This window comes from Rhea americana, unplaced genomic scaffold (genome assembly GCF_003343005.1).
Source record: "Rhea americana isolate MKP2758 unplaced genomic scaffold, rheAme1 scaffold_566, whole genome shotgun sequence".
NCBI classification, from domain to species: Eukaryota; Metazoa; Chordata; class Aves; order Rheiformes; family Rheidae; genus Rhea; species Rhea americana.
Window position 1 is genome coordinate 1 of NW_028186719.1, and position 15899 is coordinate 15899.

Sequence of the window (15899 nt, forward strand, 5' to 3'; positions counted from 1 at the left end):
GGGCACGAGGAAATGAGGCTTTGTGTGTCAAACACTTGGCAAAGAAGCTCCAGCTAATGATGGTTTCTGTTGAAGACCGTCAGCAGTGCTTCAGCAGGGCTGGCGCTATCCGACTGATGACTTTCACAGATGTGCTTTGCAAGAATGCACAGAGAACAGGAGGGCTGGGATTCCTGTGCCCCACTGCAGACGTATCCAGAGGAAGGGCTCAATTCATTGCTCACTCCTGAGCCTCGTTCCAGAGGTGTCTGAGGGTCTCCAAGAAACATTGGTGAATCTCTTCCTCCGACTTAGGGCAGTTTGTCCAAAAACCCAGCACCTCTGAAGCAAGTTCTGCCCCCTCACAGGATGCCTGGATCCAGTGGGAGGGTGACTCACCTCCAGCAGTGCTTATCCTTCCCACAAGGGTTTGAGCTGGCAGTCCCTGAGCAGATTTGGGTGCCTCCCGTGGGCTCTTCTGCCCATGGAATGGTGAAATGAATGCTGCAACATCCCATCCCCCTCCTGCCCCCACCAAGCAGGTGCATCTCTCATGTTGATGCCTCCATCTCACACTGATGCCTCCATCCTGGACTCCCTTTATGGCCAGTGAAGGCCAAGAGGCACTGGGACCCCAGAGTGCATCATAGTCCAAAGTGTCCTCTTCAGAAGGGGGAAAGCAACTGTTCTCTTGAAATGCACATCTTGCCTTTTGCTGCTTCCCACTGGCCATGGATGATAGCCACCTTCCCCTTGCTCTTCCGCTGCAAGCACGTTCCAAAACTTCCTGAACTGGAATGGGTTCCTAGTACACGGTCATGCTTRAGCACAGCTGCAATTAGGCTTGAACCTCAAGGAATGGCCCATTTGAGCTTTCCAGGGYAGCGAGTGGGCACCTCTGGGGAASGAAGTGGAGGAAGACACAGAGAGAGGCAGAATCAAAGGCCTCTCTTTGTGGACCCTGCTGACCTGATTGCCATGGGATAGAAAGGGATCCCCTGCAGACGAGCTGACAGGGAGAKGTGTCCCACAGACACTGACAGCTCCYCCAAAGGCCACCCGCAATACTSATCTTGGAGGGTAATGCAGTGCTTTACAAAGTTGCCAGACTGGGGCATTTGGGCTCCAGCTCATCTCCCCAGAGGCTGGCTCTTGACCCAGCAGTCCTCTCCACCTGGGCTCACACCTTCCCCCTCACCCTCACCAGCTCACAGCAGAGACCACACACAAACAGAGGCACTCTGAATGTGCCCGTTGCACTCAGCATGGGATGAACCATACTGGGGCTCACCACGATGTCTGTGCGTGCAGGCATTAGTGCTCCCGCCCATGCACGATATCGAGGGGATGCATGCCCTCACCACAGCCCCCCCCCATCTCAGCACTAAAATCAGTGTTGTGGTTGCAGAGCCGTTATCAGGCTGAGGGTGCAAGAGGACTCGACATGAGCCTCCCTGTTCCTGCCCACAATGGGGCCTCCATCCATGAGGCAGCAGAAGTGGCTGTGGGCGAGGAGGAAGGCAGCACTGTATACGAAGAGGAAGGTGGGCACAACCACGTGGGACTGACATGCCACTGTCCTCCACACTGCCACAGCCACCCCAGATCCCATGTTGGTGACCCCTCCTGAGAAGGAGGATCAGATTTAGATGGGGACCCCTCGAGAAGGGCTGCCCACCTCCYTCCCCATTGTTTTTCCACAGAGGCCAAAGAGGAGGAGAAGAAGCACGAGCCCAGCCAGAGGCCCTTGGCTCCCCACCAGCTGGGGCATGGCATGTCCTGGGAYGACCTAGCTGGTGCCAGCACCTGGCTGGAGGATGCCGAAGATGGGGACATGTGGCCTCCTGGCCCACATCTGGCCATCTGGCACCAAAGTCTGACCAGTATCCTGGCCACCAGGACTGCAAGGTCACATTGCTGGCTCGTGGTCAGCTTGTCCAGCAGGACTCCCAGGTCCTTTTCCACAGAGCAGCTTTCCAGCAGGTCAGCCCCTAGCCTGTCCTGGTGCATGGGGGTTTCCTCCTGAGGCAAAGGACTCTGCACTTGCCTTTGTTGAACTTCATGAGGTCCCTCTCTGCCCATCTCTCCAGCCTGTGGAGGTCCCTCTGAGTGGCAGCACAGCCCTGGGTGTATCAGCCACTCCTTTCAGTTTGTTCTCATCAGCAAATTGCTGAGGGTGAACTCTGTCCCCTTCTCCATGTCACTGAAGAATACATTGAACAAGGTGGGACCCACTAGGAACCCCTGGGGTACACCRCTAGCTGCAGGCCTCCAACTAGGCTTTGTGCCACTGGTCACAACCCTCTGAACGGTGCCATTCAGCCAGTTCTCATATCACCTCACTCTCTGCTCATCTACCCTGTACTTCCTGAGCTTGCCTATGAGGATAGTAAGGGCCAGACAGTGGCCAGAGCCTTATCACCAAAAAGGCAGACAACATCCACTGCTCTGCCCTCATMCATGCAGGCAGTCATTGTATCATAGAAGGCCATCAGGTTGGTTAAGCCTGATTTCCCCTTGCTGAATCCATGCTGACTGCTCCTGGCTACCTTCTTGTTCTTCAGATGCTTGGTAATGGTAGGCAGGATGAGCTGCTCTAGGACCTTTCCAGGGATGCAGGTGAGGCTGACTGGCCTGTAGTTCCCTGGTTCCTCCTTCTTGCCCTTTTGGAAGACTGCAGGGACAATGGCTTTCTTCCAGTCTGCAGCACCTCAGGTCTCTCCTACCTTGGGTGCAGAAGTAGTAGTGACCCCACAATCAGACTGTGAGCCATGTGCCTGCTACTTGCCTATCACGGCCTGGAGCACAAATGATCTTGCACGCAGCATCAAAGCCATGTTCCTGCTGCTGGCCTGTCAGCTCCTGAGGTACAGGGGACCTCACAATCAACCTTGAGAAAATGTTCCTGCTGCTTGTCTGTCAGGCATGGGGCACAACTGACCTCACAAGCACAAAAAGAAGCAGTGTGCCATGTGTCAGATGTTAGGGTACTGATGCACAAGTTACCACACAACCAGCCTCAAACCCTGTGGCCACTGCTGGTCTATCACCATCACAGCCAAATGCCTGTAGCTGGCCTATCAGCCTCTCAGACAGAAGTTCCCTCACTATAATTTCACCATCCATGAGCCAAATGCTGACATACCCGCTGCTCAGGGAGAAGTGATCTCCAAAACACATATCTCAGTTGTGCTGCTGGTGCCCTATCAACTCCTCAAGCAGAAGTGACTTCACAGTCACTGGATGTTTCTTCTCAAGCACTATTCTGACCCACCCTACTTGACCCCATATGAAATCTTGGCCCCAGATGTCTCCTGCGAGCAGGACGGAGTAGGCAGAGCTGCAGGGTGCCACAAGCACCTCTCCCAGAGCCTTGTTTCCACTTCAGTTCTCTCTCCTGCTCCTGGATGGTTTCAGTTCACGGGCTTCCCACTTTCCCTTTCCTCCCCCTGCCTTGGCTCTGGCCCTTGGCTCTCCGCTGATGGGGCTGAAGCTGCTTCATATGTCTGAAACCCTCCAGCATGCATTTCTTGCTTGACTTTGCCTTCAATCCCTTTGGATTTTGCCATGTGCAGGGAGGAGCAGAAATTGCAAGGTCTTGCTAGGGGGTGGGAAGATCCTGGAAACAGAGCTCCTGAATGTGGGACCTTTGGGAAGAGGATGCTGGTGGCCGCACTGAGCAGTCTTCTCCATGCATGCACAGCCCCTTGCAGGSTCTGTCAGAGCTGAAAGGGAGTGGGGAGAGCAGTGAGGTGCCTTTGCATTAGGAGGAGGTGCTGTTTCCCTGGGGGATCTTCTGGGGCATGCAGGGACCCTGGCCCTAGTCAGGAGCACAGAATCACAGAGATCTGTAACTGTGATTTTGTGAACACTCTCACTGCTCCGTGCAGTCAGCCACTGCACTGTGCAAAACTGCCAGGCATTCCCCCAGCACCCTCCTAGGCGCCACACACACCCACGGGGCACCCAGACAGCCCCAAGGTCCCCAAAGCCTACCGTAGGGCACCTTGACTGACTCCCAGGGAAGCCCACACTGCCCCCAAACATCTCAGAGAACCCCAAGGAGCACCAGACTAAGCCCAGGGACCTCCACAGAGGCCCAGGGACCAATACAAACTCCTCAAGAACCCCCAGAAAACCTCAATACCCCTATGACATCACAAGGACACCCTTGGGAATCTTCAAATTCCCCATCCACCACCAAACCTGGGAAGAGACACTGATCCCACTAGGGGTGCTGATGAGCRTCCAGCTGCGGCCAGACATGTGCTAAGGGGCTGAGCTGGCATGCCTAGCTTCCTCCTCAAGCCTGGAGACACYAGCCTTCCTCCACAGAGATGCCCTGGGCACTGTGCTGCAGGAGGAGACCCAGGCGTCCAGGGGGATCCTGAAGGTTCTTAGTGACCCCAGACATTGGGGGGCGGGGGGGGGACTGGTCATCCTTCCAGACCCCAGGGAACCCATGTTTTGGGGTGGCCCATGAAAAAGGCTGGTGTTTGAAGGAAGGTGGCTCAGAGGAATCCACTGCAAGAGTGCCCAGGTGGGTTTCAGCGTATCATTTTAGAAAATAATCCTTCCAGTGAGGCCAAGCCTACATGTCCACGAGTGTTTCCCAATGCCAAAACCTTCCAGGGCTGATGGGACAGAGGGGAATTCCCCTAAGGGCAGCTGGAGATGTTTCTTAGCCTTGGGCACTGTCTGGAGACATTCATGGCAGCTCTGCCTGAAATCCTACTGTCCTCTCTCCGTCCCCTTGCCCTCTTCATCCCACCCTCCCTCCCTCCTTCCTTTCTTCCTTTCCTTCCTTTCTTTTACTTCTTTTCTTCTCTTTCCTTCTTCCTCTCCCTTCCTTCTCTTTGCTTTTGTGTTTCCTTTTTTTTGCCTCTCTTTTCTTCTTCCTTGTCCTTCCATTTCCTCTTCTTTCCTTTCCCTTTCTGYCTCCTTTTCTTTCTTCCTTCTTTTCTGTTCCCTCCTTCTCTTTCTTCTTCATGTATTTTCCTTCCTTCTTCTTCTCTTGCCTTTTTTTTCCCCCTTATGTTTTCCTTCCCCCTCTTTTTTTTCCTCCTTCCTTCTTCTTCTCTTGCCTTTTTTTTCCCCCTTAATCTTGCCTTTTCCTTCCTTCTGTCAAGGGCCCTTCTCTCTCTCCAGCAAATGCTCCTCCATGTCCCCCGCTCAGTGGACCTTGCAGGGTTCAACCCCCAGCATGCACAGGGTGACCCCAGCCTGAGGTTCCCCCCAAGGCTCTCCCWGCCCCACAGCCTGCCTGGGCAGGGGGTACAGGCAGTTCCCCACAAGGCCCTGGGCAGTCCCTGCCCATGGCATGGCCCCCCTGACTGGTGCAGAGGCCCCAGTGGGGCCCCTGCAGCCCCTCTGTGATGTGGGCTGGGCTCACAGTGGGGCTCTTGCACATCACAGCAACAGCTGCTCTCTCCCCATGGCACCCAACGCCCTCTCCACGCTTCCCTGCCAGGCCTCCAAGAGCCCTGGCACAGGGGGCTGCTCTCACCTCTGCTTGCTCTGCAGCCAGACAGTCAAGACAAAGAGAGGTGGTGGCACAGCGCAGGAGGCACTTTGGGGAAGGACTGTGCAGGAGGAGAAGAGCCCAGTGGACTAGGTTCTTCTGGACGAAGGAGAAAAACACGGTCTCTCCACTGTGCTCAGTGTTTGCAGGCAGCCATGGGCATCCCCAAGACAAAGGGCGAGAAAAGCATGGATCTTGCCCTTGAGATGGCCAGAAGCTTGCCRTACATCACCATCCACAGCCTCGAAATGGAGGGTAAGGCCTTACAGAGCTCTATCAGGACGGCTGTCCCAGAGACTCTTCCCCAGCAAAGGCGCTGCACAAACTCGGGGGCCCGGGGTGGGGGGGGGTCCCTCATTCAGCTTCAGGCCTTTTCTGGAGACACAAGGAGGCACGTAGACTGCCACCAGCCACAGCCTGGGCTCTGCAGTCCCTGCCATGGAGGGGTTGCTTGGGGCTGGGTGAGATGCTGGCTTCCCCTGTCCCTGCCACCTCCTTGGGAAGGATGGACTGCAGTCATGTGAAGTCCTTATTCCAAGCATGACCTGGCTTTCCCTTGCTTTCTAGATGTCCTGCAGATCTGGCATGCAGTACTGGACTATGTTCGGCAGCAGCTGTCACTCAACAAGGTGGGGTTGGCATCTTGAGCTCCCCACTCACTCTGGGGCTTTCTAGGCACCTGGCTCCCCTCAGCCAGGCACTGCATCTCTGCCTCCCCTCCCCTGCAAGGCCGAAGACCCCCAGAGAGCCTGTCTTCTTTTTCAGGGCTATCCCGAGTTTTGGGAAGCTCTGGGCTCTGCTCTGCCTGGGGAGAGTTGATGGGCTGGCTCTTCCTGCACCCCCTCCTTTGGGGAGGCTGCAGAGGAGGGAGAAGGGAGGCAGACGCCTGGGAGAAGGGAGGACTTCCTTCACCCTTTTTCATGTGCCCTTGGACCATCAGCAGTGGAGAAGGCACAAGGTGTCTTCCCCATGCTCTGATCAGGCATCATTCATCTGAATCACTARAAGTATTCCCACCTGCCCCATCTGTCATGCTCTTTTTACAGGCAGTCACGATAACTGGCCTGGGCACCTTCTCTGTGGTTGAAGAACAGCTCGACGTTGGAGGCGGTGAACTGCGCACAGTCCGGAAACCTGTGTTTCAGCTGGCCAAGACTGTAACACGCATTAGCTATCTCCAGTACCCCCAAGTAGCACTTCCTGGTAAGAGGACAGAGAACCGTGGCAGCATCATGGTGGTCTGCCCCAGCTGTTGTGTGGAAGAGACTGACTGAGGAGACTCTTGGGCTGCTTTCCAGAGGATATCCCCACCGTGTCAATAGACTACGTTCACTTGTCCTGGGAGACCATTCGTACGCCAGGTGTCCTGAGGACTTGCATCACYGAAACGCTGCTGTTCTTCTACTTCTTCGTAATGAAGCAGCAGGACATCGACTTTATCTTCAAGGACATTGGCATGCTCTCCGTGCGCAACAACRTCGCCACCATGCGCTTCTACGCCGACTTCCTGGAGACCTTTGATGACACTGGGGCCGTAATCAACTCTCTTCTCAGTGTAAGTGTTGCCCTTTGCCAGGCCTATTGCCAGGCAGACCACTTCTCCCGGAGCATGACCYGCTCCACTCCTCAGGCACATCTTATTCACTGGGCACTCTCAGCTCACACACAGGGCAGAAATGAGCCAAGGGCTGTCTCTCTCTGCTCAACATCCTACCATTGCAACTGTCATCATCTTAGCAAAGAGGAGGAGCTGATTCCTGGGCATCACCTCACTCRCTTTTGTGGCTCTTGCAGGACCCCAAGACCAAGGAGCTGGTCATCTTTGGAAGAGAGAAGGACGTGTCCCACAACAGTTTTGGCGGGGTCATTGTGCTCCCAACGTGAGTGTGCTTGCTTCCACAGCCCTTGGCCCACCATGCCAGCAGCTGTGCAGCTCCTGATGGGTCCTGCTCTACTGCCAGGTCTAGTCTCCTGCAATGCCAGTGGAGAAGAACTCCTCCAGGGAAGGGTTCCCACCTCCCCTCATGCTTGCTCTTGCTTCCCTGGGTGATACAGGTGTCTTTGCTGGGAGTACCCAGCAGGAGTGGTTCTACTTTGCATTCCCAKTTTTTTCAGGATTACCAAAATGTCTTTGTGACCTGATGATGAACCCAAGCCACAAGGGGAAAGGGGGTGCCCTTTCTCAGCCTGCTCTCTGCTGCTTCTCTCCAGGTTTGCTCTTGACCATCCCTTGTATCGAACCTCTGTGAAACCAGGTGGAAGGGGACCTCTAACACCCGAGCAAGAAGCAGACTGGGAATACAAGTGCTTCGTTGCCAAGAAAGGTAAGGCCACCCATGGATCATTGTAGAGAAAGCCACTAACCTCTGCCAGAAACACTGTTACCTTCTGAAAGAGCCAAATTCAATCCTCCCTTTTGTCATTGCTCCAAAACGATCCCCAAAGGCCTGTGGGGAGAGCGTGCCACAAGAGTCAACCTGTGCGTCTAAGAGCAAGAYAGAGAGACACAAATCTCTTCCCTTGCAGGAAACACTTCCCCCCATGGCAGACTCCATTAGGTCTGCAAGAGCTCCCAGTGAGCCTCACGTGTCTCAAGGTAGCCAGCACAAAGCAGACTCCGTTCTGAAGAGTCTCCTCTTTTAGCCCGAGCAGAGAAACGTCCTGCCAAGCGCTCCCGTGGGAAACATCATCTGCTCAAAATACCCTCAGAGACTGCAAAGAAACCCAAGGGGAAGAGAGTCCGGATCAAAACACCTCCATCCAGGTGAGACTCATGAAGAAGGGTGACACAGGGCTGTTTTCACCAGGGGAGTGAGCTCTTGCCTCGGACACAGTGTCTTTGATGATAACTCTGAAGGGGAATTAGTAGCTCCTCTTCCCTCTGAGGACAGTATCATTTCTCCCTGACTCTCTCCTCCCAGCATGCAGAGCATTGGGGGAACACCCTGGCAATCTGGAAGAGGGAAGTGGTGTATTTTGGACTCCTTTTTCTGTGGATGAGCAGGATGCGTTTGCCTGCATGTGAGCATGGAGGGAGGGAGGGAGTCCTCCTGCACTCCTACCCACTGCCCATGGTGCTTCTCTCTAGACTTCACATCCCAGATCTGGACAGTTTGCCCTGGATGCAGGAGGATGGCAAAAGGAAATCCCTTTCTCCAGACGAAGTCCAGAAGATGCTGCGGGACTGCAAAGGGTGCCGCGAAACAGTGGCGGTAGGTGCTCCAGCTGGATGCAATTCTTGTGGCAGCTGTCCCTGGAGAAAAGCCTGGTTGCTTGGCAGTCCCTTTTGGAAAAGTGCTTCCTTTGGGCCTTCCTTCAGGAGAGGGAAGTCACTCAATAGTTTTGCAGGACGCTGTTGCCTCCTGCGTTTTTGTGGAGCACAGCAGGGTCCCTTCTGTGGGCATGGTCGATGCTAGCAATGGCCATGGTGGGCTTTCCTGTGAGGGTAAGCTTTCCAGCTCTCTGGAACGCATTGACTGCTGTGGTCACTGCTCATGGCAGAGGAGGTACTTGTGCCTGGATGGAGTTTGGGAACCCACCATATGTCAGTGCCCCAACCATGCCCCATGGACAGAAAGGTTCATGTCAGGGAGTAGTAGAGAGACTAAGAGCTACACAGCTAATCCTGGATGCTGTTGCCTTTCCGTGGCCCTGCAGGAAATCCGCAAGCATCTGCGAAAGTGGGATGTGGGCTACTTCTGGAATGACTTGTATTTGCGGGTTGTATATGCCGACCAAACCACGTGGCAAGGCTGGAGAGACAAGGTACTGGCAGCCTTTGAAAGTATCCATCCCTGCACACCTGCTGTCCTCTCTCCCCACTTCCATCTCCACCACTTTCTTTTTTTCCCTCCCTTGCATGCCAGTATCACCCCTGGAAAGGAGGGACCACTGCTGAAGATGCTTCTCTGGATGTGTGGGATGTGTTCCTGGCTGAAAGGGAAAGGCTGGAGAGCATTGAAGAGATCCGGGACCGTTACGTAAGGCTTTTCTTAGGGAAGGAGGCCCTTCGGTCTACCCTGGGAGCTTCTGCCTCAAAGCTCAGGAGTTCTTCTCCAGAAGCCCAGGTGACAGGCAAAGATGGAGCAGCCGGGGGGTAGCATGCTCCACACAAGATATTGCAAGAAGATCCCATGGTGGAGGTGTAGCATGGGTGCCAGAGGGCAACTCTGCCGCAAGGCACCTGGGAAACAACCTCTCTGCTTGCACTCTTTATTTCTCCCTGCCTTGCTTCCTTGGCAGTACTTTGGCCCTCCGGTGCTGAGAATTCCCCATCCTCCAGACAAGCCCAGGACACAGGAGGACAAGTTGGAGATGCAGGGYGAGCAAATGAGGAGAGTTTCAGCCCAACTGCGGAGACCCCAGCAAGAGTAAGTGTCCACAGCTGCAGCAAAGCACAGCCCAGTCCCCATAGTCCTGCACACAGGACGACCCTTTTCCCTCTCCCTCATCCACTGGGCTGAGAGCAGCATCCCCTGGCTTCTGGGGGACCCCAAAGGACCTGGGGGAGACCTTCCCTCCAGGAGCCTCTCTGCTGCCCTAACTTCAAGCCCAAAACCCCTCTGGGGCCAAAAGGGGCTCTGGACACCAGAGCAACAGCGCGTGCTGGTCGGCAGTGGCAGCAGGGCAGCCAGCCACAAGGTGAGAGAGGATTTGTCACCACTGTCGCAGGAGCACTACGCCACGGGGATCACAAGCTCTGCCCCCACTCAACACCAAGACCTCTCCGCAGGAGAGGTGGCGGGAGGCCCAAAGAAAGCTCCTGGAGCAGAAGCTACGGCAGCCCTTCCCCGCGTAAGTACCTGCCAACAAGGGGGTGTTTGCTGCTCCCCTCAAAAGCCTTCCTTCCCCCACCAGCAGCACCTGGGAAAGAGGGTCTGCTCCTCAGGCAGCCTGGCCTGGGAGCGCAGCAGGCTCGGGAGCCTGGCACCTGAGTGGGACACCCCTGCCGTCCCCGCAAAAGGTGTTGGGCCCCGAGAAGGAGATGAGAAGCTGCTAGCTTCTCACCATCAGCAACAGCCTGAGCGTGGCCAGCAGCATTTCTCAGCTTCTCTCCTCATGCTCAGCCCCTTCCCGTTTCACTCTGCAGCCCTCGGAAGACGTCTTGCCTCCTTGAAAAGAGGGAGAGGTACAGCTGATCGCCAGCCAGACTCCTGCACTCTGGATTTTCCTCAGTCGCATTAAACCAAGYGGCCAGATCACGTGAAACTTTGYTGGAGGGGATGTGAAACGGGCGCTTTGCAGCACGGTGTGCTTTGCAGGGGGAGTAAAGGACGTAATAKGAGACGAGCGCCTGAGCACTCACTTTGTGCACAAGGCTGCACAGATCTGCACACACACGTGCACACACTCATGCGCTCTGGGGCTCCTTGTCCCCGTGCTGCTGGAAAACCTCATTAGGCAGGGCAACCCTTGGTGATGTCTCTTCACCCTAGTTTGGAAAGAACCTGTCCTGGATGTTTCTCCAGAAGCCTCCTGAAATTCAAACTTAACTCCTTTGCCCATACAAGCAGATCCTAGCCCACACTGCTTGCCTTGGTATCATCTTCCTCCGGGAATGCCRTTCTGGGGATGCATCAGTTGCTGGTGGAGCTGTGGGCTTCCCCATGATGTGTCCGGTGCCACAGGAAGCACTGACATAGTCCCACAGCAGGCTTCAGGCGGCWGAAGAAAGGCCACCAAGGCCAGAATTGCAAGGGGCTCCTCCACCCATGGAGCCAGCACAGGGAATCTCCCTGCATGCCTGGTGAGATCTTGATGAGACAGGTTGGGATGCAGCAAAGGGGTGAAAACGAAACGGAAGAGCTGGCCATACCTTTCCCACAAATCCTCCTTACCAACCGGGATCATTTTAGCACAAAGTGCAACCATGGCAGCAGCTCTCCATGCTGCAGCCTCCGAGCATCCCACCTTGGGAGGTCTCCAGGGACAAGAAGGAGAAGATAAGCTGCTTTGGCTGAACGCCTCGTATCATTTGCTGTGTCTGCTCTTCCCATTCGGAATCTTTGCTTCCTGCCACCTACATCATTTTGGGCAGCAAAATGCTGTGTCGTACGGCTCTTTATCAGACAGGAGCATTAGGAGCACTCTGACTCCACTGAGCTTCGGTGGCTGGAGGACGAAGGCATCTACGGGAGTTTTGGTGAAGGGAAGGGCGAGGATCACAGGCACCCAGGGCCCCAAACTGGCCCCCAACCCCAAGAGAAGCCCTGGCATCCAGGTTCCCCTTCCCAGTGCCCAACCTTCTATCAGCCACCAGTAAATCGCACGCCAGGAGCTCCCAGTCCGTGACTGGGGGGCACTGGTCACTCCCCATCCCCCAGGAACCAGCCGGCGAGGGGCAATAAGAACTTGTGGCCTTTATTGCCCCCATGGTGGGCTCAACTGCCCTGGAGAAAACAAATACCCCAAGAGAGGGCAAATAACCCAAAGAAGGGGTTAAGTATCCCCCGGGGGTAAAAATACCCCAACAGGAGGAAAATTACCCAGAGAACAGAGCAAATATCCTTGGGTAAGGGGCAAATGCCCCCCAAAAACTGGGAAAATACCCCAGAGAAGTGCAACAGATACCTCACGGGAGGAAATACCCTTGGGGGGGGGGACACAAATACCCCAAGAGGAGGCAAATACCCCGGAGGAGGGCAAATACCCCCGGGGGGGGCAAACACGCTCATGGGAGGCAAGGTCCCGTAGTGTGTCTTTGATTGCCCCCCCCCCCCGGCCACAAAGGGCAGGGTCAAGGGTCATTAGGGTCAGCCCCAGGGGGCCTGTTTGGAGAACAGGTCACCACAGGTCAAGGCCATGGTCAGAGGTCAGTCCTGGGGCCGAGAGTCACCAGAGAGCTGAAAGGGTCAGGGGTCGCAGGTCACTGCTGGTGGCTCCGGGGCAGGGTCGGAGGTCGCCATGGGGTCGGGGCAGGGATTGCAGGGTGCTGCRGATCGCACAGGGTCAGAGGTCACTGTAGTGTAGCCCCGGGGTCGCAGGGGGGTCAACCCTGGGGTTCCAGGTCACCAGGGGGCAGCCACAGGGTCACAGTTCACTGGGGGTCAACTCTGGGGTCACACATTGCCACGGGACAGCCCAAGGATCATAGGTTACTCGGGGTCAGCCCCGGGGTCACAGGTCACTGGGGATCAACCCAGCGTCGCAGGTCGCCATGGGTCAACCCCGGGGCCGCAGGTCGCCGTGGGCTGCGAGGGAGCAGGGTCGGAGGTCACCATGGATCACGGCCCAGGGTCGGAGGCTGGAGGTCAGTCCCGGCGCAGGTTCTTCAGCCGCTCCTCCAGGTCGGCGTCGGCGTCGGCCAACGCRGCCGCAGCCTCGGGCGCCCGCCCCTCTCCCGCTGCCAGCGACCCCCCCGGCGGGGGCAGCGCTGGGAGCAAAGGGCAAAGGTCAGGGGGGCGGCAATCACAGGTGACTCCTTCCCCCTCCTCCGGACCATCCTGAACCCAAACATCCCACAGCCRCCCCTCAGAGCCCCAAATCCTCCCTCAGTTACTCTTCCAACCCCTCATTTGCCCCCCCAAGTCCTGCCCTGACTCCTGAAATCCTCCTGGATCCTCTCCAACATCCCTCAGACTCCCAGGTCACTCCATTATCCCCCAGTTACCCCTCAAACACCCCTCTAGACCTCCATCTGCCCCAACATTACCCCCCAAATATTCCTCTGGATCCTTACGTGCTCCCACAGTTACTCTCCCCAGGCTCCCCATTACCCAATGGTCCCACTCACTGGCCAGCTCGTCGGTGAGGGTCAGCCCCAGCTCGTCCAGCACTTGCGACACCACTGCGTCACTGGGAGAGGATGGAGTGGTCAGGAGCCACACTGAGACCCCTGACTCCCCGTTTCCCCCGTCCCTCAGACTGAGGGTCTCCAACCTTCCCCATCCCTCCTCAGGTGCCCTTGAGCCCCCAGTGTCCCCTGTCACCCCTCACCCTTTACCTGCCCTGGCCCCCGAGTTGTGCCTGGTGTCTCTCCAGTGTCTGCTGTCCATTCCTCCATTGCTTCTCCATTTCCTCCTCCCTCATGTCACCTTGTGCCCCCATATCCATGTCCTCATTCTTTTTTCTCTCTCACCTCTCCTCCTCATCATCCTCATCTCCCATGGCRTCATCAATGGCGTCATTCATCAGTTCCTCCTTCATGTCCATGATCTCCGCTTGCTTCTCAAACTCCATCATGATCTTCTGGATCTGCGGCAGCTTCAGCTGGGAGGACATGGGGACATGACATGGGGAAATACAGCATGTCCCTGCAGCTCAGGGTTGCCACAGCCTTTGGGACATCCCTTGCTGCCATTCATGTTGGCCATGGCCTTGGGGACATCATGACCATGTTGGGCAGTTTGTGGTGGACATGGCCTTGGAGATRTCCCCTGGGACAGCTCATGACGGCTATGGTCTCAGGGACATCCCCATGGCCATCCAAGCAGTTCATGACGGCCATGGTCTCAGGATCATTGTCATGGCCACCTTGAGCAATTTGAGGTGAACACAGGCACCCACCTGCCGGTTCATGGTGGCCATAGCCTTTGTGACACCTTTCATGGCCTGGGCCATGGAGTTGTTGGACTTGAGGGTCTGGATTTTGAGGGACACAGCTTGCACATTGGCCCGCATAGTGATGAACTTCTTCACATAGCGCCGCGTTCGCACTAGGTCCTTCGCCATGATCTTCACCGCGTCCTGTGGGCCAGGGGACCTTAGGTGGCCACAGGGTCCGTGGGGATCCCCAGAGCCCTGAGCGATCTCCACAGCCCCCCGCCACACACACACATCTCCTAGTCCCCACCACAGTGACCAGACTCCCCCTCTGTGTCCCCTGGTCCCTTCCATGTYCCCCAGTCCCCTCTGCATCCTCTGCTCCCAACTTTGGTTCCCTTGTCCTCCCCACGTCTGTGGTCCCCTCCGCCTCTCCTGGTCCCCACCATGGTCCTCTGGTCTCCCCCGTAGCCCCAGTCCTCAGTAAGCCCCTGCTCCCTTCTGCATTTTTTTTGTCCCCATTGTGGTGCCTTGGTCCCCTCTATGTCCTCTGATCCTGCCTGTGTCCCCTTGTCCCCACCACAGTCACCACCAAAGCACCTTGGTCTGCTCTGCATCCCCCAGGTCCCACATGAATCCCAGTCCTCTGTTTCCTCTGGTCCCCTCCACATCCCCTAGCACCCTCCATGTCCCTTCATCCCCACCACAGTCCCTTCCATGTCCCAAAGTCTCCACCACAGTGCTCTGATCCCCTCCATGTGCTCTGACACCCTCCAAGCATCTCAGTTCTTGCCACGTCCTCCASTTCTCTCCATGTCCCCTGGTCTGCCCTGCAGTCCTCTGGTCCCTCCAGGCGCCCTGAGTCCGCACTACAGTGTCCCTCCCCTCACCATCTGCCCCTGCTTGGCCATCTTCTTGATGTCGACAATGATCTTTTTCTCCTGCGTCTCCAGCTTCTGGCGCTCACGGTCCAGCTCCCGCATGGCCCGGGCCAGCGCTCGCTGGTTCTGCCGCAGCAGCTCCTCTGGCGTCTTCCGGCGCCCGAACAGCAAATCCATGATGGCAGCGGGGTCTGGGGACACGGGGGAGGGAAGCGACATGCAGAGGAGGACCCGGGCTCTGCACGAGGCCCCTACTGCCCTGGGCTCAGGATGACCCCAGACCCTTTAATGTCCCCTGAGGGGTCTGGGTCCCCCCCAGACCCATTAACACCCCGAGGGTTTAGCTGCCCCCTACTCCCACCACCCCCCCAGACCCATTTGCAACCCAGCAGGACCAGCCGCCCCCCTCTGTAGCCACTTACACCCCAGGCTCCGCCCTCCTGCCCCCAGGCCCCACCCCATCACCATGTCAACAAGAAGCCCAGCCAATCGCCAGGCAACAAGGAACAAGAAGCTCCGCCCCCTCCCTTCGGGCCTCCTGCCTGCCCAGAGCGGCCCCACCCTCCTCTCTATGGTGCCGCCCAAGATGCTTCGGGCCTCTCCTCTCTATCGTTCTTCTCCTCCCAGACTGTCTGCTGAAATGATCGACCCATCGACAACTCTACGGTTCGAGGCACAGAGCGCCCCTCTGTGGTGCTTCTGCAGGGCCCTTGCCCCTCTCTATGCCCCCCCTTCCCTTTTCCACCCGCTCCTCTCTATGGTCCGGGGAGCACACCCACCCCCGGAGGCCTCCACTGCTCTCTCCAGTCGCCCACCCCCCACCCCCGTAGAGTCTCTTCTGGCACCCCTCTATGACCCAGGTGCCCTCCGGAGGTCCTGGGTCCTCTCTATGGTCCCAGGCCTTTCGCCTCTCCCCTGTGCTGTCCCGCTCGCCGGTACCCTCTCCACAGGGGCCCTCCGATACCAGGTCCCTCTAGACTCCCCCGCCCTGCTCTATGGCCAGCTGGTACCGGGTCCCTCTAGACCCCTCGCCCCCC

General features: G+C 56.8%; 1 protein-coding gene across 2 annotated transcripts; it reads right to left on the minus strand.

The window, feature by feature from the left end:
- Positions 1–11844: 11844 nt before the first annotated feature.
- CHMP2A (charged multivesicular body protein 2A) lies at positions 11845–15167 on the minus strand. Of its 2 annotated transcripts, XM_085318975.1 has the most exons (5): positions 14872–15164; positions 14006–14185; positions 13578–13708; positions 13233–13294; positions 12661–12872 (listed from the first exon to the last, which is right to left on the minus strand). In XM_085318975.1, exons 1-5 carry the CDS (start codon positions 15079–15081, stop codon positions 12751–12753), a joined length of 705 nt encoding a protein of 234 aa, XP_085175101.1. In that variant the 5' UTR covers positions 15082–15164; the 3' UTR covers positions 12661–12750. The 2 variants fall into 2 exon arrangements, with proteins under 2 accessions (XP_085175100.1, XP_085175101.1); XM_085318974.1 differs by lacking the exon at positions 13233–13294 and having other exon boundaries at positions 11845–12872; positions 14872–15167.
- Between the last annotated feature and the right edge of the window lie 732 nt (positions 15168–15899).